Source organism: Belonocnema kinseyi, chromosome 9 (assembly GCF_010883055.1).
Source record: "Belonocnema kinseyi isolate 2016_QV_RU_SX_M_011 chromosome 9, B_treatae_v1, whole genome shotgun sequence".
In the NCBI taxonomy this organism is placed as follows: domain Eukaryota; kingdom Metazoa; phylum Arthropoda; class Insecta; order Hymenoptera; family Cynipidae; genus Belonocnema; species Belonocnema kinseyi.
The window spans coordinates 83,577,397-83,603,343 of record NC_046665.1 but is presented as its reverse complement, the minus strand read 5'-3'; the positions used below and the strand labels follow the sequence as shown (position 1 = coordinate 83,603,343).

At 26.8% G+C, this 25,947-nt stretch overlaps 1 protein-coding gene across 2 annotated transcripts; it reads left to right on the top strand.

The window, feature by feature from the left end:
• Positions 1–923: 923 nt before the first annotated feature.
• Positions 924–25,550, top strand: LOC117179453 (serine/threonine-protein phosphatase 2A catalytic subunit alpha isoform). 2 transcript variants are annotated; one of them, XM_033371278.1, is made up of 7 exons: positions 924–1,124; positions 7,088–7,198; positions 12,755–12,964; positions 17,492–17,755; positions 20,072–20,244; positions 20,356–20,463; positions 24,152–25,550. In XM_033371278.1, exons 1-7 carry the CDS (start codon positions 1,047–1,049, stop codon positions 24,222–24,224), a joined length of 1,017 nt encoding a protein of 338 aa, XP_033227169.1. In that variant the 5' UTR covers positions 924–1,046; the 3' UTR covers positions 24,225–25,550. The 2 variants fall into 2 exon arrangements, with proteins under 2 accessions (XP_033227169.1, XP_033227170.1); XM_033371279.1 differs by lacking the exon at positions 924–1,124 and adding an exon at positions 6,735–6,949.
• The last annotated feature ends 397 nt before the right edge of the window (positions 25,551–25,947 follow it).

Genomic DNA, 25,947 nt, shown 5'->3' with positions numbered 1-25,947 from the left:
ACGTCTCGTCCTGAAGGCAGTGTGAGGACAAGCCGTGGACTGCCACCAGATATTGCTTTTTTACTGTGATCGAATAGATAGGGCCAAGCTTTTACTCATAATTGCCGTCGAAATAACGTCCGTCGTTGAATTAACGTTTGATGTCAATATCTATGGATTAGAACAGACTTTTGTTTATAGATACTATATACAACTTTTACTTTTCTGTTTTATTCACTCTAAGCATGCCGGCATTAAATCTGCGTAATTATATTTTTAATTTCCAAGGGAATTGTGGAAACTCTCCAGTGGGCACAAAACTTGGCGACGTCTTTACGATATCTTTATATTACCTTTACGACTACTTTACGACATCCTATGTCCATGTCATTAAGGTGTCTTTTTGATATCGTAAAGACATCGTCAGATCATACGACGTCTTTACGATATCTTAGACACCTTCACGACATGGACATAGGATGTTGTAACGATGTCGTAAAGACGATGCCAAATTGTGGGCCCACTGGATCTCCTTTTTAGGTGAGAATCCATTGCCTGACGAAGTTAATATTAACATTCAGTATTTTGTTCACTCCGAAGATCAAAGTATTTTAAGAATTTGGAGAAAACGCAAATAACTTCCCCGAAAGCTGTTCGGTGTAATTTTCGGGAACCTAATGTAGATCATTTAATTTTTTTAACTATGTAAGCCAGTAAAACAACAACCCAGCATAAATATTAAATATCGAAAGTTTTATAGACTGTAAGATTATAATTGTACTGTAATATGCATTGACCATTTTTCAAATATAATTTTTTATTGTGTAAACTGGTTCTTTGTCTTTATTTTAAGTAGTTCTATTTACCGATTTATGTTATTCATTTTTTTAAACAATACAACGCCGAATATTTCTGACATTTTTTAGTGATGCTTTTAAGTTCTTGAAAATTAAACGACATATAATTTTAATCGATGACTGCAGTTTAAAGGATTTTGAGTCACTATGCTCAAGGTTCAGTGTTGAAGAGTATAAATTTAAATTAAAACCGAGCACCGTACATTGAGAATGGCGAAAGTCAAAACTACAACCAAAATTATTGCTGCTTCAACTATGCAAATAAAGATGAAAGTATTACGAACACAGGTAATTCATAAGTTTCTCCCTACAGATTAGGTATTATTATTTTTTCTTAATGTAAAAAAAAACATAATTAGGAGATTAATACAATTTTCAAATTAGAGCCTCAAAATTCTGCCATAAAATCCCTAGATTACACTAGATTGTGCAAACAAATTAGGGTTCTTTCACATGATTGCAATCGTGTTTTGAGGCTCATTTACACCTCTCCTGAAAAACCTGTTTATCTCACTCTGACATACAGCAGTAGCGCACATGTTAGAGTGAAAAGAAGAGAGATTTACCAATAAAGGTGTGAATGAAGCCTTAGCCCTTTGGTATTTTACTTTGTGATATCAGCTAGCAAGATGGCCAAGTAGAGTTCTTAAATTCCCGAGAATTTAAGTTCAGATTATATAATCGAGAATATGACATAATTTAGGAGAATTTAAGAGTATTTAAGAAATTATGATTTTTAATAATATTTTTATTCATCATATTACATCAGCGGTTGAATATAAATTATTTTCTAGCTCAGACATATTCAGGAATTTAAAATATGCAAAGCAGTAGCTCATTAATTATTGAACACTGCTAGACTGAAACTATAATCTCAAAATTCAATTGACTCACATTATTTCATTTATACTATATTAATACTAATTTTTCATGTCAAATCATTAATATTCAAATAGCAGCATTTTAATCTTGTGATATTTTTACCATATAATATTTTACAAGTGGAATAAAACAGTGTTTCATATACAAATTTAAAATTTTCTAATGTATTAATTTATTTAAAAAAAAAAGTTTTTTCTACTTTAAAAGATAATTCTTGACCAAAATACTAGAATTTTTAACAAAATAATTAAATTTATAACAAAATAGTTGAATATTCGACCTAAAAACACAAATTGTCAACGAAAAAGTGACATAGTTTATATTTTTATTTTAAAAAATGAAATTTATACAACAAAAGAAAAGAATTTTAAAACCAAAATGACGAATTTCCAACAAATAAAGATTTTTCTTTCAAAAAAATTAAAGTTTATCTAAATTATTGAACCTTCAAACCAGAAAACAAATTTTCTTTACAAAAATTTAATTTTCAAACAAAAAAATATGACTGTTCAACAAACAATTAATTTTCGACGAAACGGATGCATTTCTACGCACAAAAAAGGAAATTTCAAACTAAAAATAATTTTACAAAACGCGAATTTATAACTAAAAAATATCAATCTTAAAAAATGGAAAAGATCAATTTTCTGTTAAAAAATGAATTAAAAAAAAAAGTATTTTCCACTAAACAGTTAAATTTTCAACCAGACAAAAGCCTTCAATAAAGAAAAATTTCACAATGTAGTTTAACTTTGACCCAAGTAGTTTCATTTTCAATTAAAAAAGATTTATTTTCAACAATATAATTAAACTTTTAATCAACGAGAGATAACTTTTCAACTTAAAATATAAATCTTTAACAAAAAAAGTTATTTTTTAACAAAGCAATTTAACCAAATGTTTTAAACAAATTAGGTGAATTATCAAGCAAAGAAGAACGATTTTTACCCAAAAACTTGCATTTTCATACAAAAAATGAAATGTCTTCTATAGCAGATGAAGTTTTAAATCAAAAAGATAAGTTTTCAAAAAAGATGTTAGTCGCGTTTCACGATGAAACTATGAATTTTTTAACAAGAAATAATTTTCTACCAAAAAAATTGAATTTTCGAAAAAAAACGAATTTTTAACCAAAATAGATGACTTTTTAATAAAATTGTTGAATTCTTTAGCAAATAGCTGCATTTTTATAAAAAACATGAAATTTCTCTTAAACTATAAGAATTTTTTATTGCAAAAAACGTTGAGTTTTCATCCATAAAAGATTCAAGTGAACTCAGTAACATCAGAAATTGAATTTTTGTATCCAAAAAATAATTTTCTACGAAAAAAATTGAATTTTCAATCCAAACAGACGAATTTTTTCAACCGAAAAGGATGGATTTTTAACAAAATAGTTCAATTCTCCACCAAATAGTTGCATTATTATCCAAAAAGGATCATTTTGTACTAAAATATATGAACTTGTAATAAAAAACAAATTTTTTTGTATATAGGTCGAACTTTCTTCCCGAAAATATTTCAGTTCATTTTTCAAAACCAAAATATACATTTTAAACAAAAAGTAAATTTCCTACGAAATAGTTAAGTTTTAAAGAAAATAGTACATAATAGCTTAATTTCTAACCAAACAGTTGAATTTTTATCAAAAAATGATTTTATTTCTGCTAAAGCAGGTAAACTTTAAAATAAACAAGATAAACTTTCAAAAAAACGAGTTGAATTTTCAACCGAAAAGTTAACGAAAAAATGTAATTTTCTATTAATTAAAATTAATTCTGAGATTCTCATAAATTCTCAGAGAATTTATTTCATGGTTATATTCTCGGTAATATTCTCATTCTCTTTACCGTTCTCAAAGTAATATAACCAGCTCAGAACTCTATTGCCAAGCAATAATATTTCATGGGACGAAACTTTATGATTTTTAATAACCTATAATTAATTATTTTTCATCAAAGGGTGCCATTTCATTAATTAGAAAGGTTTATCCACAAAAGTATGGTTTGCTTTCTAGTTAAGTTCTGTATAAATTTTGACTCTCAAGGAATTTAAATGTGAAATACAAACTTAATTTTGTTTATTTAATAATTTACAATAAAGAATTAGAAAGTAACATAATATTGATCGGAAATGTCGTTTTCTTGAACGAAATCTGAGGCGCCTTATAGCGCGAAACAGGTGACGTGACGTCATAGGCTTTCAAAGCTCAAGAAACTACATTTCCCATATTGATAGGAATATTGTATATTCTTATTGAAAATTAAGGACTTATTTTTTACTAATGTCTTAATGTACATTACCACAAACTAAAAAAATTTTCTAAGTACTTTTTACTGTTACGCAATTTCACTTCCCCACCAAGCGACCAAGATAACCTGAACCACACCCCCAAAAAAGTTCATAGTATCGTGGTACAACTGTAATCGTTGAAATTATTAATTTGACTAGGACCTAAGGGTACCTTTTCACGGAGGCCTGTTTTGAATTAATCATGGAATTAATATTTTTTATATGATTCATTTTTAGCTGCTTTGTTGGTTTATGGTGAATTTGTTTAGTTGAGAACCTAGATACGAACTCGATATATCAAATTAATTCTGCAGTTTATTCAAATTCGACCTATGTGAAAAGGTACCCTAAGACCTAAGTTTCTTTTGTAATCAATCATTTGTGATAAAAACAAATAAATAGTTTAGCACTGTTTCTAGTTCAGAAAGCTACCAGCAATAAATTACGTTTATTTGAATGTTCAGAACTTCGCAAAAACATTATTTTTTCAGAATTTTAAAAATTGAAATATTTTCATTTAGGGTACCTTTCCACGCAGTCCACAGACCAAGGATTCTGAATTAATCATGGAATTAATATTTTGCATAGGATTAATTTCTATTTACACTCGAATCGCGGTACTGCGAACATTTAGCGCAGGTCCGCCCTCAATAGTGAGAACACATGAGGGGACCCCACTACTCCGACTATTTACTATGTTTAAATGTCAACTGTTTACGCATCCTGACAGTTTGTAGTGAATATTTGAATCGTTATTATTAAAATTATTAAAATGAACAGAGCGAAGGAAACGTTGAAATATGTCACGTATATAAAAATTTCCACTGTAAGTATCGAATGTATTTGATTATGAATTAAAATTAAAATTACAGTGAATTTTACATTTGATTAGATTATCAAATGTACAAATGAGTAGTGTTGGTGAAGGGGTTATAACGTAGTTCTCACTATTGGGAGAAAAACATACTCAATAGCGGGAGTTCGCAGCATTGAATTTCGCAGTACCGCGACTCGAGTGTACATTTTTGGTTTATGGCAAATATGATTAGTCCATAACCTAGATGCAAATGCTATGTGAAATATTAATTTAATGAAAATTTTTAATTCGACCTTCGTGAAATGTACCCTTCGGCCCAAAACACCAATCATAGCATTTATCCATTTTTATTTTCTTTTTTTTTAATGAAAAAACATCAACGTCCAACTTGTTTAGAAAATATTGAAAGCATGTGACGTCACAGTTAGTTCGGGTATTGCACGACAGAAATACAAAGTTTAAAAAAGGTATGCCTTTTTCTTTACGATTAAAAAGTAAAAAAAACACTTTTTTTCAATTGTACGTGTATTATTAGTAATTTTAAAGTGAATAGTTTCATATTCAAAAATAAAACAATCTAGTTGATGAACCTACTTAATGTAGAAAACCACGTATAACACCAAATAAGACTCACGTTTGATCAATTTCGCGTAAATGTGGAGTTTCTGACGTATAATCCGTTCTATACGTAATGCATACCGAAACCGTAATATCCAATAAGTTTCATTTCAAGATGGCGGAAATGCTAAACTGTTCATGCACTTATCCTCAATGTTTAAATTAAGGATAATTCTTTTCTTTTGTTACAAAAACATACAAAGTACGTACCTGAAGGGATTATAAAGTTTTAGGCAGCTAAATCATTGTTAATTTTTTGTATAAATTGTATTTTAGGTTATGTTATAACGGCACGACGCATGCGTCCTGCATATTTACTTTGGTGATTTTAATGATATTGAGATGTATTTTTTAAACTACCCATGATGAGACACAGTTTTCAAAAAATATAATTTATGTTAACTTCCTGGATTAAAAAAAAAAAAATTTAATTGATTTAAAAAAATTTATCTTCAAGTTTCTTGATTTTTTTCTTCATAGATAGCTTATAATGTCCCCAAAAAGCCATGTAAATATAAAAATGGGATCTCTCTTATTTTTCAAAATATAATTAGTGTATCATCTCGGCGTACGCTGTTTATTATTCCACGAAAACTAAGGGAGATCCAATTTTTAGATTACAGGGTATTTATAAGACACTATAAGCTATCTTTAAAAAAATTAAAGCGAATGAAAAATTGTTTTTTAAAATTCAGTTTTAAAATTTACTTTGAAAATACAGAAAGGATTTGAAATATTTTATTCCTGAAATATTTCTTAAAACCGACGCCTTATTATGAATAATTAAAAAAAAAATTTAATATCTTTAAAATCACCAATTTGACAAAAGTTAAAAAAAGGATGCAAATTTTCCATTTTGAATATCCCCTAAGTTTTTTGATTTAAACAAAATTATATTAGGATTTCTTCTCAGCACCTAAGAGAATGGATACTAGAATTTCTTCAAAATTACTAACAATGGATAAAATTGATTTGACATGGAATTGCTCTTAGGTCGTGGAGTATAATACGTTCCCAACCCTTAAATGCGTCAGGTAGTGTACGTACCCATCTCTGTTGACCATTCTTCTGGTTCTCAGCCCTGGTCCAATTCGAACGGACTTCTCTTTTTAACTCTGCATGACAGAAAGAGAAATCCGTTCAACTTTGACAGTTTTAACTCCTTTTTTAACTGAAACAACCTCAGAGTCCAACCTGAAGTATCTTTAAAAATGAAAAAAAGGGGCGAGCTAAAAATCCATATATTTTTTCTTCTTTCAGAGCCAATTTTCGAACAAAAAAAGTTGGACACGCGATCTAAGATACAAGGCCGAACGATAATCGTTAAAAATAGCTTCAAGGAGCCAGAAGTTTTAAATCTGAAAAAATATACTCGATATATGTGTATATATGCATATGCATATATATCATATATGGCAAAAATTCGCAAACTTGTGAACCCGTCAAAAAAATCACGCACGCGTAGATAAAAACTGTGACGTCACGTCACGACAGCAGCCATTTTGTGAGTTGAGAGAGTTGAGAGAGTCTACCGGAGCAAAAATTAATTTAATTTAATTTAATTTATCGATAGCTCCAGCCCATCGCCGCATTACATGTGCTTAGAATTAGTATTACACTTCACTTAGTATTACATTTGCAGACCCATACAATGGAGGAGAAGGCTTCCCTTCGCGAGCTTGACCAGTGGATAGAACAGTTGAACGATTGCAAACAACTGACAGAAAGCCAAGTGAAAACCCTCTGTGACAAGGTAAGTTAATCCATGAATTCTTGTAAAAATGCTACTGTGCCTACCTCGCGATTGTTAACGATCGGTTCCAATTTTTTCTCGCCCCACATCCTAAAAAGCAACAGCGTGTCGCAGAACATTATGATTTTAATGATTCAAACCAAGATTGAGTAGTTGGTAAACTCTATCGTTCGGTGTCTCATCGAAATTTGTGCCTCGTCGAATCTACACTCTGGAGAAATTACTTGTTCGATGAGTTTTTGATATAAATTTGATTTTCCGGTTCGATAAAACATGCGGGTACTGTTCTCAGGGTCCCTTTTTTGGCACTTTCGACTTGTTTCTCTTAGTCACTTGGAAAACCTGGAATTGTCAGGGAATTTTTTATAACTGGAAAAACCTGGAAACGTCAGGTTCTTTTTGAGGGTACTTGTTTTTTTAAATTTCAGTGTACAATTGAATAATAATTTTATATTTGTATAAGTAGAATTGTATTAGTCTATTTAATCATTTTGTTGAATATTCATTTTTGTTTGTAGTTATAAATAAATTTGGTTAATTGGAAATTGAACTATTCTATTCTTGGTTGAAAATTGACTGTTTTTAGTTAAAAAGTCAACAATCTGTTTGAAATTTCATCTTTTTTATTAAAAATTCAATAGTTTTTTTGCAATTTTTTTTCTCTTTACTGAAAAATCTTTCTTACTTGAAAATTCAGCTTATGTTAAAAAGTATTTTTTATTGTTAAATTTAACGGATTTTTTACTAAAAATTAAGATATATTTTAGTTGAAATAGAAACTACTAATTAATTGGCTGAAATTTAAATTATTTTGTTAAAAATTGATTTCTTTTTGGTTGAATATTCGTAATTTTAAATAAAAATTAATCTTTGGTTGAAAATGAGCTATTTTCTGAAAATTAATTTTTTCTTTCACTGAAGATTAATTTTTTTTACTAAAAACTTAACTATTTCAGTTAAAACCTAACTATTTTATTGGAATTTTTGGTTGAAAATCCATCACTGTTTTAAAATTAAAAATTTTTTTTTTGTTTGAAAATTATTATTTTTCTAACTGGACATATAACTTTGTTTAAAATTCGACTATACCCGTTGAACATTGATGATTTTAGTTGAAAATTCCTTTTTTTTTTTTGGTTGTTGAAAAGTACTTTGCCAAAAAATAATTTTTAAACTGCAAATTTGATTATTCCATTCTCGTTGAAAATGTATTGCTTTTAGTTTAAAATTCAACTATTTAGCTTAAAAATTCAAATATTTTCTTGATTTTTTTTTTTATAAACAATGCAATATTTTTTTTAAATCAAATATGTGGTTGAAAATGTATTTACTTTTTGTCAAATATTAATTTTTCTGACTGTAAATTTAAGTATTCCATTTTTGTTTGAAAATTGTTCTTATTTATTTGAAAATTCAACTATTTGGTTAATAATTCATGTCTTATTGAAAGTTCGACTTTTTTGGTACAAAAATAACTTTTTGGTTAAAGATTAGTTGTTTTTTTCGTTGACATTAATTGTTTTACTGAGAATATAAATATTCCTTTTTTTAATTGATGTATTTTGTTGTAAATTCTTATTTTTTGTTGAAAATTAATCTTTTTGATTGCAAATTTAAATGCTTGATTTAAAGTCGAATTACTTTGTTCAAAATTAATTTTTCAACTTCAAATTTTATTATACCATTGTCAGTTGAAAATTTATCGTTTTACCATTAAAAAAAATGACTTGGTTTTTAATAAAGTTACTTTCACAAATGAAAAAAGTTATTGTAAATGTGTAAAAATAGTACCTGGAAAAATCATGAGAAACTTGGAAAAACCCCTGGAATTGTCAGGGATTTTTTTTTACAGGATTTGAGTAGACACTCTGGTAAAAGAAGATTATAAAATTGAATTATATTTCGGCCTCTTTTTTCTATGAAAATTAGTTTTGTGGTGATTTAAGGTTTTTTTTTATTGAAAAGTTGTACATTTTAAAATTAAATTGTTTCGTGTACACTTTTTAAAACGTCATTTTAATAACTAAATTCTTGGTACGGAAAAATATTACTACGTTTTACTTAGAACACTTGTTGTACTTCCGGCGTCATAGTATCCTCGTTTAGAAAAATTGTAATGATTTATGATTTTTCAAAATTTTTCTTAATTAAAAGAAAATAATTGCTTTAACTATAGAGAATAGTTTTCGCTGCAATCTTCTTATTGTAAAAAAACTTTCAGCTTTTAATTGTGCCAGAAAACAGTTGCGAAATAAAATTGTGTGTAGAAGATCTCACCTTACCAAAATAGATTGATTCACTAAAACACACTAGTTTTCTGTAAATTTGACTTAAACATATTTAATTATGTGTAATTGCGTCATTGATTAACGTACTAAATTGATGAATGAATCATTAAATTTTTAAATGATAAAAATTTTTTAATTTTGAAGCAATTTTAAGTTAGAAACATTAAAAATTGAACATTTTTAAATTGATCGATTAAAATTTAACACTTTTTAAATTAGAATGTAAATTACTGTTATTTTAAGTCGTTTCAAATCATTAATTGTAGATAAAAAAAAATTTCACTTGTAAATTAAAAATTCAACAAAATGAATCAATTAAAATTCTAGCCTTCAAAGTTTAAATTTAGCACTTAGAAATTGTTTGATCCAAGGCTTTCTATTTTTAACAATTCAGTTTAAAATGGTCTATTTTTGAATATTTCATTCATTATATTGCTCATTTTAAATAAACAGTAAAATATTTCAAAATATTTTTTTAAATCCCTTTTTTAATAGCAAAATTTCGATTTGTAATGGTCTAACTACTTGAAAAAGTTGAAAATTAAACTTAACATTCAAACGAAGTTGAAATTGGAGTTATTTAAATTTATTTTTATATCATATGATATGAAATTTACGATATTCCAAATCATTAAAATCGTTTTCTTAAAAATTGGTAAAATTCACTGTCATTTCTGAGTTTTCCATGATCTTGAAAAATCCCGGCCCAGCGACTACGGTGTTTTAAAACCATTAGTTATAGTTTAAAAAAATCAAAATTCAAAAAGGTATAAACAAATAATTTTTCCAATAAACTGTTTTCATGCTTTTGTGGAATTTTCAGGGAAATTTTATATAACTGGAAGCACCCGGAAATGTTAGGGAATTTTACCGAGAGCATATTTTTTCCACTTGTAAAAGTAGCTTTATATTTTAGTTAAAAATACAACTATTTGGTTCAAAATTAGTTAAAAATTCCTCTTTTTGGTAAAAGCTTAATCTTCTTGATTAAAAATTAAACTCCTTGTTTGGGTTGAAATATCAGCTATCACATTTTTTGTTAACAATTCATATTTTTTGGTTGAAAGTTGAACTCTTTTGTTTAAACTTAATTTTCTTGTTAAAGTTTCAGAATTTTAAATAAGAATTAATTTCTTTGGTTTAAAATTTAATAATTTTGTTGAAAGTTCTTTTTTTGTTGTTGCTGAAAATCAATTTTTATCTAAAAATTATAATAATTCAAGTTGATAATTTTTGTTTTGGCGAAAAATGTAACTAATCTAGTTCTATATGCCGTCATTTTAATTCAAAATTCGTCTTCTTCGCTGAAAATTCATTTTTTAAACTAAAAATGTACTTTTTAAATATTTGTTTGAAAATTTATCTTAGTTGCAAATTTTCTCTTTTTTGGTAGAGAATTAATCTTTTTGGTTGAAAATTCATATTTTTGGTTAAAAATTCAACTAGTCCAATTGAAAATTCATCGTTTTAATTAAACTATATCGTTAAAAGTAACGTGTTTGATGAAGATTTATCATTTCAATTGAAAATTGATCTCTTTCTTTCAGATGAAAATTTGCATCAGTTTAAAACAAAAATTTAGTTTTAACTGAAAATTTAACTAATACAGTGAAATATTTCATCAATTTAGTTGGAAATTCATCTCCTTAATTGAAAATTAATTTACCTATTTAATTTATTCTTAAAAAATTATCTTTTTTAGTTGAAAATTCCTCTCTTTTTTTGTAGAACATTAATCTCATTAATAGAAAATTTATCTTTTTGGTTAAAAATTCAACTTTTCCAGTTAAAGATTCATCATTTAAGTTGAAAATTCCTTACTTTGGGCTGAAAATTATTTCTTTAAACCGAAAATTCAATTATTTGTTTGATTATTTATCTATTTTGTTAAAATAATTTTTTTTTCTTCTAATTATTATTCAAATTAGTGGACTTTAGGAACAAATTCAAGAAATGATTAATTCTAAATAAGCATATTAATTAAAACTGTAGAGACTTTTGTTCCATCAAGAAATTACTTATGTTTTCATAAATTTACTTTAGCGAATTAAAAAAAAAAACAGTTATTGTATTTTACATATGAGAAATACTATTTTTACACATTTAGATATTTACAAATACTGAAAAAGAACATTATTTATAATTACTCTCGAATTATATACAGATTTCGTGCCGGTTGTTAAAAATTGCGCGAATGGCTCCGTTTTATAAAAATTATACGTGGAAAAATCTTGAGATACCTGGAAAAACTTGGAATTCTCATGGAATTTTTGTCCAGAATTTGGTTAGACACCCTGGTTCTATTAACCCTTAAAGGGAACACTTCCGTAAAATTTCATAAAGAGCATACTGTGTGTTACGCACCCAAGGGTATTGAAACGTCTGCTCTGCCGGCGGTATTGGATAGTTTTTTTTACAAGAAAATCAATTAATGATGTTTAAGCTATCTAGTTTAAGGAGAAAAAGGTTTCATAACCGTTTTTGAAATTTAAAGTAGTTAAACAAAATTCTTTTTGGAAAAAAATTTAAAAATGACTTCTTAAAATTTTACTTGAATACTTCCGAGATACGGCGCTTCAAAGATAAAATTAGTCTTAAAGTGTTCGTTCCAAAGAAGTTATTTATTCTAAAAAATAAAAGCTTCAATCCAATGAAAAATGAAACACCGCACCTTGCGTGATTAAACGATTTTATTGATCTTAAACTGCTTATAAAAATTATAAAAATCAAAATTATATGAAAATGACATAGAAAAATAGATTTTCATATAATTTGTTAATCTGGCGTCATATGTTGCATTTTCTTAAATTTGGTACGTTTTGTTAAAGCGCAAATAAGTCACTGGGTGTTTTATACCCAGTATGTCCTTCAAGGGTTAAATAACTTACTAATATTGAATAGAAGAGTACACAAAATCAGTATATTAGAACTGAAGGAATTAACAATATAATCTGATGCCTTTATTGAAGATTTTCTTAGTAGTATGAAGTGTTCTAAGTCAGTGACGTCGATAATTAAATTATTATTATTTTTTTAATTCTATGATACGTTAAATCGATTCTGATAAGATACCTCAGTTGAATCCAATAAAACAGTACCCTGGTTTCCTTTTCTCTGTAATCTGATACCGATTAAAATAGAACCCCTGTTTGTCGTCCCGTCGTTCGAAAAATGAGATAAAACTTTGTATCATATTATATTCATGATCGCGCGTTTAAAGAATACATGAATACAGAGTATCTAACTTTTTTGTTCATTCTATTTTTAGGCGAAAGAAATCTTAGCCAAGGAATCGAATGTACAAGAGGTGAAATGTCCAGTGACGGTGTGCGGAGATGTTCACGGACAATTTCACGATTTAATGGAACTCTTCCGAATAGGTGGAAAATCACCTGACACAAACTATTTATTCATGGGAGATTACGTCGACCGTGGATACTATTCTGTCGAGACCGTTACTCTACTTGTAGCTCTTAAGGTAAGAGTAAAATATACCCTAGGGTGGTTCAAAAGACATCAACTTTTGACAAATTACGAGACATCTTCATATTTTACTTCTAAGTCATGAAAAAAAGACGACTGTACTTGAAAAAATTGGAATATATGCCTGTAGGGTACTCTGAAAATAGCTGTTCGGGGCCGAATTGTCAAAAAATTTAAATTTAATATATAATATGTATGTCATTCAGTTTGAAAAAATAATTTAATATTTTAAGTAGGGTCAGTTTTTCTTGCATAGTTCTGAATTTAACACAACCTTATTCTTTACTAAAATTAAGTTTAAAAGAACATATTGTCAGAAGTTAATTATTATGTTTTATAGCAAAAAATAACAACAGTATTTTCTTTAATTCCATTGTTTTTTTGTTTTTTTTTTTAAATTAAAATGTTTTCGATTGAAGTTTCTTCTCTTCGGTTGAAAGTTTAAATATTTAATTGAAAATTTGTCTTATCTGTTTTTGTTTTATTTTTGGTTAAAAACTGATATTTTTTATTTTAAAAATTGCATGCCTTGTTTAAAATTCGTCCTTTTTGGTTAAATGCAGCGCATATTAATTAAAAATATTTTTGGTTGAAATATCAACTATTCTATTTTACGCTGTTTGTTAAAGATTCATCTCTTTGGTTTAAAATCAAGAATTTAGATGAAAATTAATGTATTTTTTTTGAAAATTCGTCTCTTTTGGCTGTAAGTGAATCTTGATGCTCAACAACTGAACCCTGACAGGACCAGATGAAGAATTCTGAAAATATTTTTTAACTGAATTGAAGGAAATTTCTTGCAGTAATTGAATTTTCAAAAATTAATGTTCTCAACCAAATCTAAAAAATACGAGAGCTCATCCCGCTCAAGCCGAAAAAATGTATGTGCTCTTATTCGATCATGCAGCTCAATTAATGTTTTATATTGAAATATAATTTTTCAGTTAAAATTAGAATACTTAAATTAATTTTTCTTTTCTCAAAAGTCGATCTATTTAGTTAAATATTCAACTATTATCTTTTTTTATAAATTTATTCTTCTTGTTTGCAAATTCACTTACTTTCGTTAAAAATTCTTTTTTTTGAGAGAGAGAGAATTAATTTTTCAGTTGAAAATTCGACTTTTTGGTAGAAAATAAATCTTGTTGTTTGAAAATTCATTATTTTTGATTGCAAATTTAAGTATTTTCTTCAGACATTTTTTTTTGTTCAAAATTATCATTTTAACTGAAAATTGAACTATTTAATTGAAATTTTTCTTTTTATAATTAATTTTTTAACTTGAAAATTAAGTATTTTATTTAAGTTTCGCTTTTTTTTAAATTGTACTGTCTTTTATTTAATATTAAAAGCTTTTTAGGCCGGAATATCAACTAATAAATATTTCGTTTAAAATTCATATTTTTTTAGTCAACGTTATACTACTTTGTTGGAAAGTATTTTGTTTGCTTAAATATTCATTACTTTAGGCCAACATTCATCTCTATGGCTAAAAATTCATTATATTGATCTTTATTAGTTGAAAATTCTACTATTTGGTAAAATATAAATATTCTTATGGAAACATTTTTCAGTAGAAAATAGTTCATTGGATATCTCCTCGTTATTAGAGCAATTTTAATGAAAAAGAGTAATGAATATCAATTCATTTTAAACAGAAAGATTATTTTAAGGTCTAAAATTAATTATTTATTATAAGATTTCGTGTCAATATTGATTTGAAATTCAAATTTCTTCCCAAGAGTTCCAAATTGGTGGCGCTGTCGTAGCTGCCAAAAATTTCAATAGGGAATATCTCTCAAATTAATAGAGATAAGTGTTTTTGCTATAATGTAGGTTTCTTTATTCGTCTTGGATTCTTCTATAATTTAAAAAGATTAGGAAATAATAATTTCCTTAACATATGATGAACAATATGGAAAATACACAAAATAACATTTTTGTTGTCATATTTAAGCTCTTATTATTATTTTTGTGTATTTTCTATATTGTTGGTCATATTCTGAGGTATTTTTGGTTTTTTAATCATCCGAAATTACAGAAGAAATGGAGGCCTAAATTTTGATTTTGGGTTGAAAATTAAACTATTTGGTTGAACAAGAACTTTTTTGTTGAAAATTGAACAGGTTTTTTTTTAGAGAATTCGCGTTATTGGCTTGAAAATTCAACCATTTTGTTGAAATTAATTTACTTTCTTGACTGAAAATTCTTTCTTGGTTGAAGAATCAACTCTTGCGGAAAATGGTTGAAAAATATCCTGCTTAAAAATTCAAGTATTTTATTGAAAATTATGATTTTTTTTATATTGAAAATTATTATCCTTAACTGAAAATTGACCTTATCCATTTTTGGCTAAAATTTTATTGTTTGTTAGCTAAAAATTCAATTATTTAGTAAAAAAAGCATATTTTTAAGTAGAAAGTTAACTTCCTGATTAAAAATTCACGTTTTCGGTTGAAAGTTCAACTATTTTGTTAACAAAAATTTTTTCCGACAATTAAACTACTTGGTTGAAATTTAAACTAATTAGTTTAAAATTAATTTTATTGAAAATTAATATTTTTACCAGAAAATTAAATTTTTTGCAAAAAACCGATCGTTTATAGAAGAAATTTCAACAAGTTGGTTCAAAATTCGTATTTTTCGCTAGAAAATTAACTTCTTGGTTATAAAATTATCTTTTTTAGTTAAAAAGTCAACTACTTGGTTGAAAGTTGAACGATTTTCTTGAAAATACGTTTTTTTTCATTAGTTTTTTGTTTTAATTTTTAACTATTCTATTTTTGGTGGAATGTTACATTTTTAATTGCAAATTCACATTTACTGCTTGAAAATTCAATTATGTTATACAAAATTCGCCTGTTTGGTTGAAAAATTCGACTATTTGATTAAAAATGCAATATATGTCGACTTTGAATCTTAAGCGTTTCATATTGAATTCAATATGGTACCTCAACATGAATTTCATTAAGATTTATTCCCTTATTTTTGTCAAAAATCACCCAATTTTCCATGTTTTGAAACCATTTTGGTGATGAAGTCTGTTGATGTTTTTTGACCGCCGTGTTATACATTTTTTATTTTGTTTATGTGTTTTTTGTTTACTAGAAAACAAACACGTAAGCTGTGCGGGCATTTTTTTTTGTCTCACGAGATTTCTAATTTAAAATATAAAGTGAATATTGATACAAAATTGTTTATTTCAAGGTATCTATTATCTAAAATAATAGAAAAGATTAGCAAGGACAATATTTTCGATAATTGATTGAAAAATAATATCTTAACTAAGGATTAAAAAAACACTAATTTCCGACAAAAACATTTAAATAACGGAAAGTTGTTGAAAAAATTGTAACTTCGTAAGCCAATGATTTTTCATTTAAAAAATACCTATTTGCAGTCTAAAATGCCTAGAAAAATTAAACATTGTGCGGAAATTTCGAATTTAATGATTCTATAGATCTAAATAATAATCATAATCTACAATTTAAAACAGTGTTAATTAATAATATCAATTTTCAAAGAAAAGCACTAACATAACGAAAAACTGTTCCAAATTGTTAATCTTCTTTAAAATCGAATAACTTAAATGATTGCAATAACCTCAAATTGTTAAAAAATGGTCAATATTCTTTGTAATCTATATCTATATGTCCGGAAAATAACTCTAGCCTAACCTACAATTGTACAGAAAAATTAATTTTAAATGGAATTATTTTTTACTGAAAATACCTATTTTCTGTTTAAAACGTCAGTCTAACCTAAAATTGTCAAAAAGTTGTGAATCTTTTTTTTAATGTAATGAGTTTTTAATAACAATTCGAATTTCGGATTATAAATTCGGACCAATAAATCCAGACAAAAAAAAACACTAACATAACAAAAAATTGTAAATCTTGTTCGAAATCTAATGGTTTTTGTTTAAAATAATCAATTTTTTATAAAAACAAAAATGTATACAACCTGCAACGGTTCAAAATTTGCAAATCTTTTTCGAACTATAATGATTTTTGTTTTAAAGCACCAGTTTTTTGTGTAAAATGGTAACGTAACCTCTAATTGTTTAAAAATAGTGAACCTCTAAAATGTAATGATTCTTGTTTAAAAATACCAATTTCCGATTTAAAAACACTAACAAAGCCGTAATATATGAATAGTGGATGAATTTTTTAAATGTTTGAAATCTAATGATTTGTTCTTTAAAAATATCTATTTCCGGCGTAAACCGCTAACATAACCTAAAATTGTTGAAAATTCTGTATCTTGATGACGATTTTCTTTTTAAAAAATTTAGACATTTTCTTATCTCATATTGAAATTCTTTAAAAAATACTAATTTCCATGGGGGGGGGGGGGGGGGGGGGGCTAAAATAAAGCATATATAATATTTGTAATGACTTATTAGATAATTTGAACATTTGAATTTAAGAGCATTTTCGTTTAGGAATTTATGATTTGTTACAAGTTTATGAATCTGAATTTTCTTTTGTCTATTCAGTATTGACTTTTTTTTATAATTCAGGTGAGGTATCGTGAGAGAATAACTATTCTGCGTGGAAACCACGAGTCGAGACAAATCACACAAGTTTATGGATTTTACGACGAATGCCTGCGGAAATACGGTAATGCCAACGTCTGGAAATTCTTCACGGATTTGTTCGATTACCTGCCCCTGACAGCTTTGGTCGATGGCCAAATCTTCTGTTTACATGGCGGACTTTCGCCCTCGATCGACACACTGGATCACATTCGCGCGTTAGATCGTCTTCAAGAAGTGCCGCACGAGGTAATTGAAATATAATCATTTTTTAATCAATTTCAAGGTGTCTAGCATTCGTTAAAAAAAATTGTAATGTAAAATTGAATAACAATGATTTTTTTTAAATAGCTTTATCTTACTGTATTGAAATATTTTGTGAAAATTCGTTAAATGTTGATTTGGTTTGAAATTAATTTTTGTAACTGAAAATTGAACTATTCTATTTTTGGTTGAAACTTGATGGTATTTAGTTAAAAATTCAAATTTCTGGTTGAAAATTCATGTCTTGTTGAAAACTCGTTCTTTTTGGTATACAATTTATCTTCGTGGTTAAAAATTTAATCTTTTTGTTGAAAATTCAACTCATCTTTGTTCAGAATTCATCTTTTTGGAATAAAAGTTTAATTACTTGGTTGATATTTAAACTCTTTTATTAAATAATTTATTGTTTTAGTTGACGATTCTTCATTTTAATTCAAATTTCAACTCTTTTGTTAAAAATGAGCTATTTAGTTGGAAATTCGTTTTTTGTTTGGTTGAAAAATATTTTTTTTACTGAAAATTTAACTATTCCAGTTGAAATTTTTTGTTGGTGGTTTTTTGGTTGAACATTAGTTACAAATTCTTTTACTATGTCAAAAAATCGTATTTTGGTAGAAATTAATGTTTTTGATTGAAAATTCATCTTTCGGTTAAAAAATCAACTATTCCAGTTGAAGATTCAGTATTTTAGTTAAAAATTTATCTTTTTTGATAAAAATTCAACTCTTCTACTTAAAGATTCAACATTTTAGTTGAAATATCATGACTTTGTTTGAATTTGTAACTATTTTTTTTAAATTAGTTTTTGTTTGTTGAAAATTAGTTTTTTTTTAATCTGAAAAAGTAGCTATTCCAATTGAATATTCCGTCATTTTAGGTGAAATTTCATCCCATTGGTTGAACATTAATTTTTTTTTTAACTGAAAATTTAACTATTTAATTTTTTGATTGACAATTTTTTTTAAATTAAAAATTCATACATTTTATTCAAAATTCAACTTTTTTTGTAATAATTAATCTTCTTGGTTTCCACTTTAGTTGAAAATTAATTGTTTTCTTACTGAAAATTTAATTTACGTTTTTTGTTGAGTATTGTTTTTTTTTAATTCAAAATTCAACTGCTTGTTTGAACATTTGATTTTTTGAGTTAAACATTGAACTATTTTGTTGGCAAATCTTTTTTTTTTCTAGAACATTAATCTTTTATTTGTAAATTAACTTTCTTGTTTGAAAATTAATCTTTTTAGTCGGAAATAAAACTACTTGGATGAAAGTCGAATTACCTTCTTAAAAATTAATTTTTTAATTCAAAATTTGATTATTCCATTTTCGGTTAAAAATTTATCGCTTTTACTTTAAAATTCAATTGAATAAATGATTAATTATGTTTTTAATTTGATTGCTTTATTTAATTGTTCGATGATGATCTATCTTTTATTTTTAAACAATCTTTTCATCTTAAATTCATCTATTTCATTTAAAGATTTATCAGTTTAGTTGAAAATTAATTTTTTTAATTGAAAATTTAACTATACAATTTTCTGGTTGATAATTTATTATTTTTTAAATTAAAAATTCATGTATTTTTGTTTAAAAACTTTTTTTTATTATCTTAGTTGAAAATCTCCATTTGAAAGATTCATCATTTTAGTTAGAAATCTTTTTGGCTAAAAATAAAACTACTTGGTTGAAAGTTAAACTCTTTTGTTAAGAGATCATCTTTTCGGTTTGAAATTTATCTATTTCAATTAAAGATTCATCATTTTAATTGAAAGTTCATCACTTTGGTTGAGTTTTTTGTGTGGAAATTTAATTTTCTCGACTGATAATTAAATTATTCCATTTTTAACTGAAAACTGATCTTTTTTAGTTCAAACTTCAACTGTCTGTGAAGAATTTTATTAAATTTAAGATAGTACCCACATTAATTTTGTCTAAATATGCACTGCATTTTAATTACAGGATGATGTAAAAATTAGTTTAAATAAATTCTTGTAATATAATTTCCAAGGCTTTCTACATTGAACATAGTTAAATTCGTAGAAACTGAACAAAAAATTATTTATAATAAACTTGAAAAACTGTATCCATATTCTAAATCGGTAAAAAAAGCGAAATATTTTTATTTAAATTTATTTAATATTTACCATGAACTATATTACCTGGAAAAAAACTCGAAGAATCTCTTGAAAATCTAGAATTATCACGGATTTTTTTTTCCTCCAGGATTTAAGTAGAAATACTGAATTCAAGACTTTCTTAGAATACACAGGATTATTGTAATAAAATATATATTTTCAGGGACCCATGTGCGATCTTCTATGGTCAGATCCGGATGATAGAGGAGGATGGGGAATTTCTCCTCGTGGAGCCGGTTATACTTTTGGCCAGGATATTTCCGAAACGTTTAATCATTCAAACGGCTTAACGCTCGTTTCCCGTGCGCATCAGCTCGTCATGGAGGGCTATAATTGGTACGAGTGCTAATCACGAAACTAGTACAAATATTTACTTGCGCCTCAAATTTACGCTCTTCAATTTATTTTCGGATATGAATATTGATGTGGAATTTATTTATTTTTCAGGTGTCATGATCGCAATGTCGTGACTATTTTCTCTGCCCCTAATTATTGTTATCGTTGTGGTAATCAGGCTGCAATTATGGAACTGGATGACGCATTGAAATATTCATTGTGAGTAAAGGTTTTTTTTCTTTTTATTGCAAAAAATCTAACAATGGATTTTACACTCTTTCATCTATTTATCATTTCCCTCCGTTTTTTTCACAGACTAATGTCATATTTTTTTTATTGAAAATTCATATTTTTGGGTAGAAATGCCATTTTTTTGCGTTAAAATTAATCTTTCTATGTTAAAAATCAACTTTCTTGTTAAAAAGTCAACTGTTTGCTAACAAAAAAATCCTTTGGTTTGAAAATTCGACCATTTGGTTGAAAGTTTATCGTTTTAGGTTGAAAATTCAACTATTTGGTTAAAATTTCCACTTGTCTCTTTGAAAAATAAATTCGTTCTTTGCAAATAAAAAATTCTTCTATTTTGCCATAAAAGACGTTTTTCATGTTTTTAAATTATGTTTGTTGTTGAAAATTTATATTTTCGGGCTTAAAAATCTACAATTATATTTGTTTAAAATATCTTATTATTTTTGGTTGGAATTTTAATTCGTTTTTTTTTTAAATTAAACTGTATTGTTGAAAATTCATAATTTTTGGTCGAAAATTGAACTATTTGTTGGAAAATTTGTATTGGTGAGGTAAAAATTCAATTGTTGTAGAGATTTATACAAAATTCATTTGGAGTGGGGGGGGGGGCTGTCCACTTTTTTAAATTGAACTATTTTGCTTTAAAGTAAAACTGTTTAGTTTTAAATTCATATTTTTGTGACGAAAATTCAATTGATTTGTTAAAAAATCGTCTTTGGTTTAAAAATTGAACAATATGATAAAAAAAAGAAGGATTTCTTTGAAAATTAACTTTTTTTTCATGTTTGATTTAAAATTAAAATTAAATTTGACGAAATATCAACTACTGCATTTTTTCGGTATAAAATTTCATTTTTTGCGTTGCAATTAATCTTTCTAAGTTAAAAATAAACTGTCTTGTTAAAAAGTAAATTGTTTTCTAAGCAAAAAAAAAATCCTTTGGCTCGAAAATTCGACCATTTGGTTGAAAATTTATTGTTTTAAGTTGAAAATTCAACTATTTTGTTAAAAATTCAACTACTTCATTGAGAATTCGTCTTTTGGAAAAATAAATTCGTTCTTTGGGTATAAAATTCATCTATTTTGGCATAAAAGACGTCTTTCTTGGTTTAAAATGATCTTTTTTGTTGAAAATGTATATTTTCGGGCTTAAAATATCTACAATTATATTTGTTTAAAATATATTATTATTTTTACCTGGATTTTTAATTACTTGTTTGAAAATTACACTATATTGTCGAAAATTGAACTATTTGTTGGAAAATTTGTATTGATAGGTTAAAAATTCCATTGTAAAGATTTTAACAAAAAGTAGAAAATATGACTGTTTGTCTTAAAAGATCAACAATTTGGTAGAAAATCCATCTTTCTTTTGTAAATAAACCTCTTTGTTGAAAATTCTTATTTTTTGATTAAATTAAATTGGATTTGATTAAAAAAAAAAATTTTTTTTGTCAAAATATAAACTATTATATTTTTATCGAGAATTCTTTTTTTTTCGGTTGAAAATTCATATTTTCGATTGAGTTAAATTTTGTTTGATTTAAAATTGACATCTTTTTTTCATTTACATTATTCGTTGAGAATTCACATTTTTTTGTTTGAAAATGCATGTATTTTTTCAAAATTCATTTTTTTAAATTCTATTGTGTTTCTTAAAAAATTATTAATAATTTTTTTTCAATTTTTTCCTATTTTCGTCAATAATCACCTCATTGGAAAATAGGGCCAGGAAAAAACTGGAAATCAAGGAAAAGTTAGCGTTTTTGACAAAAAGAAAATGGCAAAAGTCAGGGGATTTCTGTAACAATTACTTTTTTTCTCAAATCATATTATAGTCCATTTTCTCAGAGAAATTATTTGCGAAATATGAATGAAAGTGGCAGTAGTAAAACGAGTGATAAATGAAGTTGTGAAATCCATCTGTTTTTGGTTAAAAGTTTTTTTTTTATTTGTTCATAAGTCTACCATTATACTTTTGGTTGAGAATTCATCCGTTTTGTTTAAAAATTTTATTATTGTTTTGAAAATACCACAATTTGGTTAAAATAGTATCTTTTTTGGTCGAAAATTCAATCACTTGGTACATTCGTCTGTTTGGATAGAAAATTCGTCCCGTTTGATTAAAAATTCATCTTTCTTGGTGGTTGAAAATAAACTGTCTTGTTAAAAATTCAACTGTTTTCTAATAAAATCTCTTTTCGGCTTGAAAATTCGACCATTTGGTTGAGAATGTATCGTTTGAAGTTGAAAATTCAACTATTTGGTTAAAAATTTAACTATTTTGTTGAAAAATTAATTATTTCGTGAAAGTTAAACTATTTTGTTAAAAATTTATATTTTTTCAAATTAAAAATTCAACTGCTTCATTGAGAATTCGTCTTTTTGAAAAATAAATTCCTTGTTCGGGTTTAAAATTCATCTATTTTGACGTAAAGACGTCTTTCTTGGTTTAAAATTATATTTTTTGTTGAAAATTCAACTGCTTCATTGGAAATTAGTCTATTTAAATAAGAAATTCGATCTTTCGGTTTTAACATCGTATTTTTTGGCAGAAAAAACATCTTTCTTGATGAAAATTAAGTTTTTTTTTAGAAAATTTATATTTTCGGCCTGAAAAATCTACAAATAAGTTTGTTTAAAAATTAATCTTATTTTTTGGTTGGAATTTAAATTATTTTTTTGTAAATTGAACTAATTGTTGGACAATTTATATTGGTACGTTAAAAATTTAATTTGAATTTTTTAATTAAGAAAAAGAAAAATTACTGAATATTTCGAAATATCTGACTGTTTATTTAAAATCAGTGATTAAAAATTAAATATTCAAAATAAAAAAGTAAACTACAAACGTTACAATTTTAATTGATCTATTTAAAAAAAAATTAATTTGTAAGTCAAATTGTTCAATTTTGATGTATAATTAACAATTGAACGCGTATTATTATTTTTTTAATGGAGTAAGGTAAAGAGATATTTAGAAGTTCAAAAAATTCAAAATTAATAAAAAATAATTTAAATAATTTAATAGAAGTGTCATGTATCCTGACAAAATCTTGCTATTTGTACACAAATTTTGGTGCAAATTTTGATAGGCTTCAAAAGAATTAAAAAGCATTTCCTTGGAAAATTGAACAATTACTTTTATTTTTAACAAATTTGTAGGCAAAATTTTAGAAAAAATTCGAATCATCTAAAAAGATGTTTAGAAGTTCTGAAAAGATTTTTAAAATAATTTAAAATTTGAAAAAATATAAAACAACATGTAGATGTTTCAAGTTTTTGAAATAAAATTTGAAACTATTTAAAATGAAAATAATCTAACTTTTAATTTAAGAAGTGTTTAGTTTACAAAAAAATGCAATCGTTTCATTTTAAATGTTTCTAATTTAAAATGACTTAAAATGATATAATTTAACTTTTTTTATAAGTTTACTCATTGATTCTTCAATTTCGAACATTGAATATTATGAAGTGTTAGTAGCTTCCATTTTATACTTGTAAATTATTGAGCATTTGAATACAAAATTTTTAAATTTAGAAACCTCTAAACTTGAATTTAAAAACTATAGCAAACCGGGAATTTTCTTATCATTGACTAAAAGAGCCACTCTGCATTGAACTGTCGTCTAAAAAATGCATCTTTTTCTCGGTACAGCCTGCAGTTTGACCCTGCACCAAGACGTGGTGAGCCGCATGTGACTAGGAGGACGCCGGATTACTTCCTGTAAGATCAGAAATCGATGGATGCTCGTTCTGAGGTAGGAGATGGAAAAAATTCTGATTTTATAGCGATGGTACGGATTGCAAGACACAAGAGAACATCGGGACGAGTGTAAGGAACCGGAGTGGGTGAGCCTTACACGCCAAAACATATAGTTGCAAGTATTATATATATGGTGGCTCGCGAAAGGTGCCTATCAATCGGCGAAGAAGCAAAAATTGTCCGCCAACGCATTCGCGCGCAATGCGTAACATAATAACACCGTACACGTAGAGACTCGAAAACACAGTTACTCATGCAGAAGAAAACAATAATAATTGTACGCGTGTACTACCTTAAATTCACTTGAGACATTGAGTTTAACGTTCTTGTTGTTGTTTCTTTTCTTCTTCTTTTTCTTCAGTGTAATGCTTATATTTTTCATCCCGGAACGAGACCCATTCATACATAGAGACACACATAAACATATGAACACACTCATACGCAAAAAACAACTCGGACCCGCCGAATGTACTCATTGATTTTCATAAGGAACGACGAGTTGTCGGTTCTCCGGTGAAAAACATTTGTCGTTCGAGATTTCGGATATTTGTACATTTAAGAGTGTATTGCATTACGACAGGTATGAACGGAGCATATGTAATCCGTAAGGGCATATAAAACAAAAAATAATAAGGGTTGATGCAACAGTGATTCAACTCGTGTCGAAGGGCGTGGCATTTACTGCGTTCTTAATAATTTCGTTGAGCGAATTCATTATTATTATTATTATTATTATTATTAATTATTATTATTATTATTATTAGATAACAAACATTTCCTAGATTAATCAACATTCATTAGACTCGCCGTGGACCAGAAACCGTTTTTTCTCTACTGACTTCGTACATTTATAGATATATATATATGCGCAATGAATATTGATTTTTTCTAAAGCTCAGTTTTTTTTCTACATCTCTCAGCGAATGCGACGCATGTTTCTCAAACAAAAAAAAAACTAGGATACTGTATTTTTATTGTTGTACTTCGGCATTTATTTCTCCCAGAGAAGAATTTTTACGATACGAAAACCATTAGTGTATTCGAAATTTATAAAATATGGACGAAAGTTGGCCGAATAATAAAATATCTCTCTTCACATTGAAAATTTCTTCTTTAGGATACATGTTACAAGATCTCCGGCACTTTTGCATCAATCCCTGGCGAACTTATCGCTGAAACACGCACCTAAATCGAGGACAGATTGTTCGTGACGATACCGATCAACTTTTTACTAATTGCTAAGTATAAGTGAAGCTTCTGATGAATAAACACATGTAATGCAAGCCAAAAACTCAGTTTCTTTTGTGTCAGATCATTCGTATTGGTCGATACGCTCGAAGGGAGATCCAATTAATGTATGGCTATCTTTTAGACAGAAGTAAAGCATACAACTCGATTATATGCATTAAGAATAATTACAGTGGTATTTCTAGAGCGCTGGCTTTCTTCTCCTTCTTATTATTATTACTATTATCATTTCTTTTTTTATTTTTATTATGAAAAAAGGACGAGGAGGGTGGCCGATGGACCGGGAAAAGACTGAATTTACTGTTTGACCGGGAATTTAACAAAAGTTTTAGAATAAAAATTGTGTCCAACTGTGATTTCAACCGTTTTTAAATAATTTCCTAAATTGTGATTTTTATCAATTATTATATCATTTAGTTTAGAATGCTTAATTCGAAAAT

Coding starts and splice junctions, on each gene's coding strand:
- LOC117179453 (XM_033371278.1), top strand. CDS start 1,047: ATGGCGAAAGTCAAAACTACAACCAAAATTATTGCTGCTTCAACTATG. Junction 1,125..7,087: donor TGAAAGTATTACGAACACAG/GTAATTCATAAG, acceptor TTACATTTGCAG/ACCCATACAATGGAGGAGAA. Junction 20,464..24,151: donor GACGCATTGAAATATTCATT/GTGAGTAAAGGT, acceptor TTCTCGGTACAG/CCTGCAGTTTGACCCTGCAC.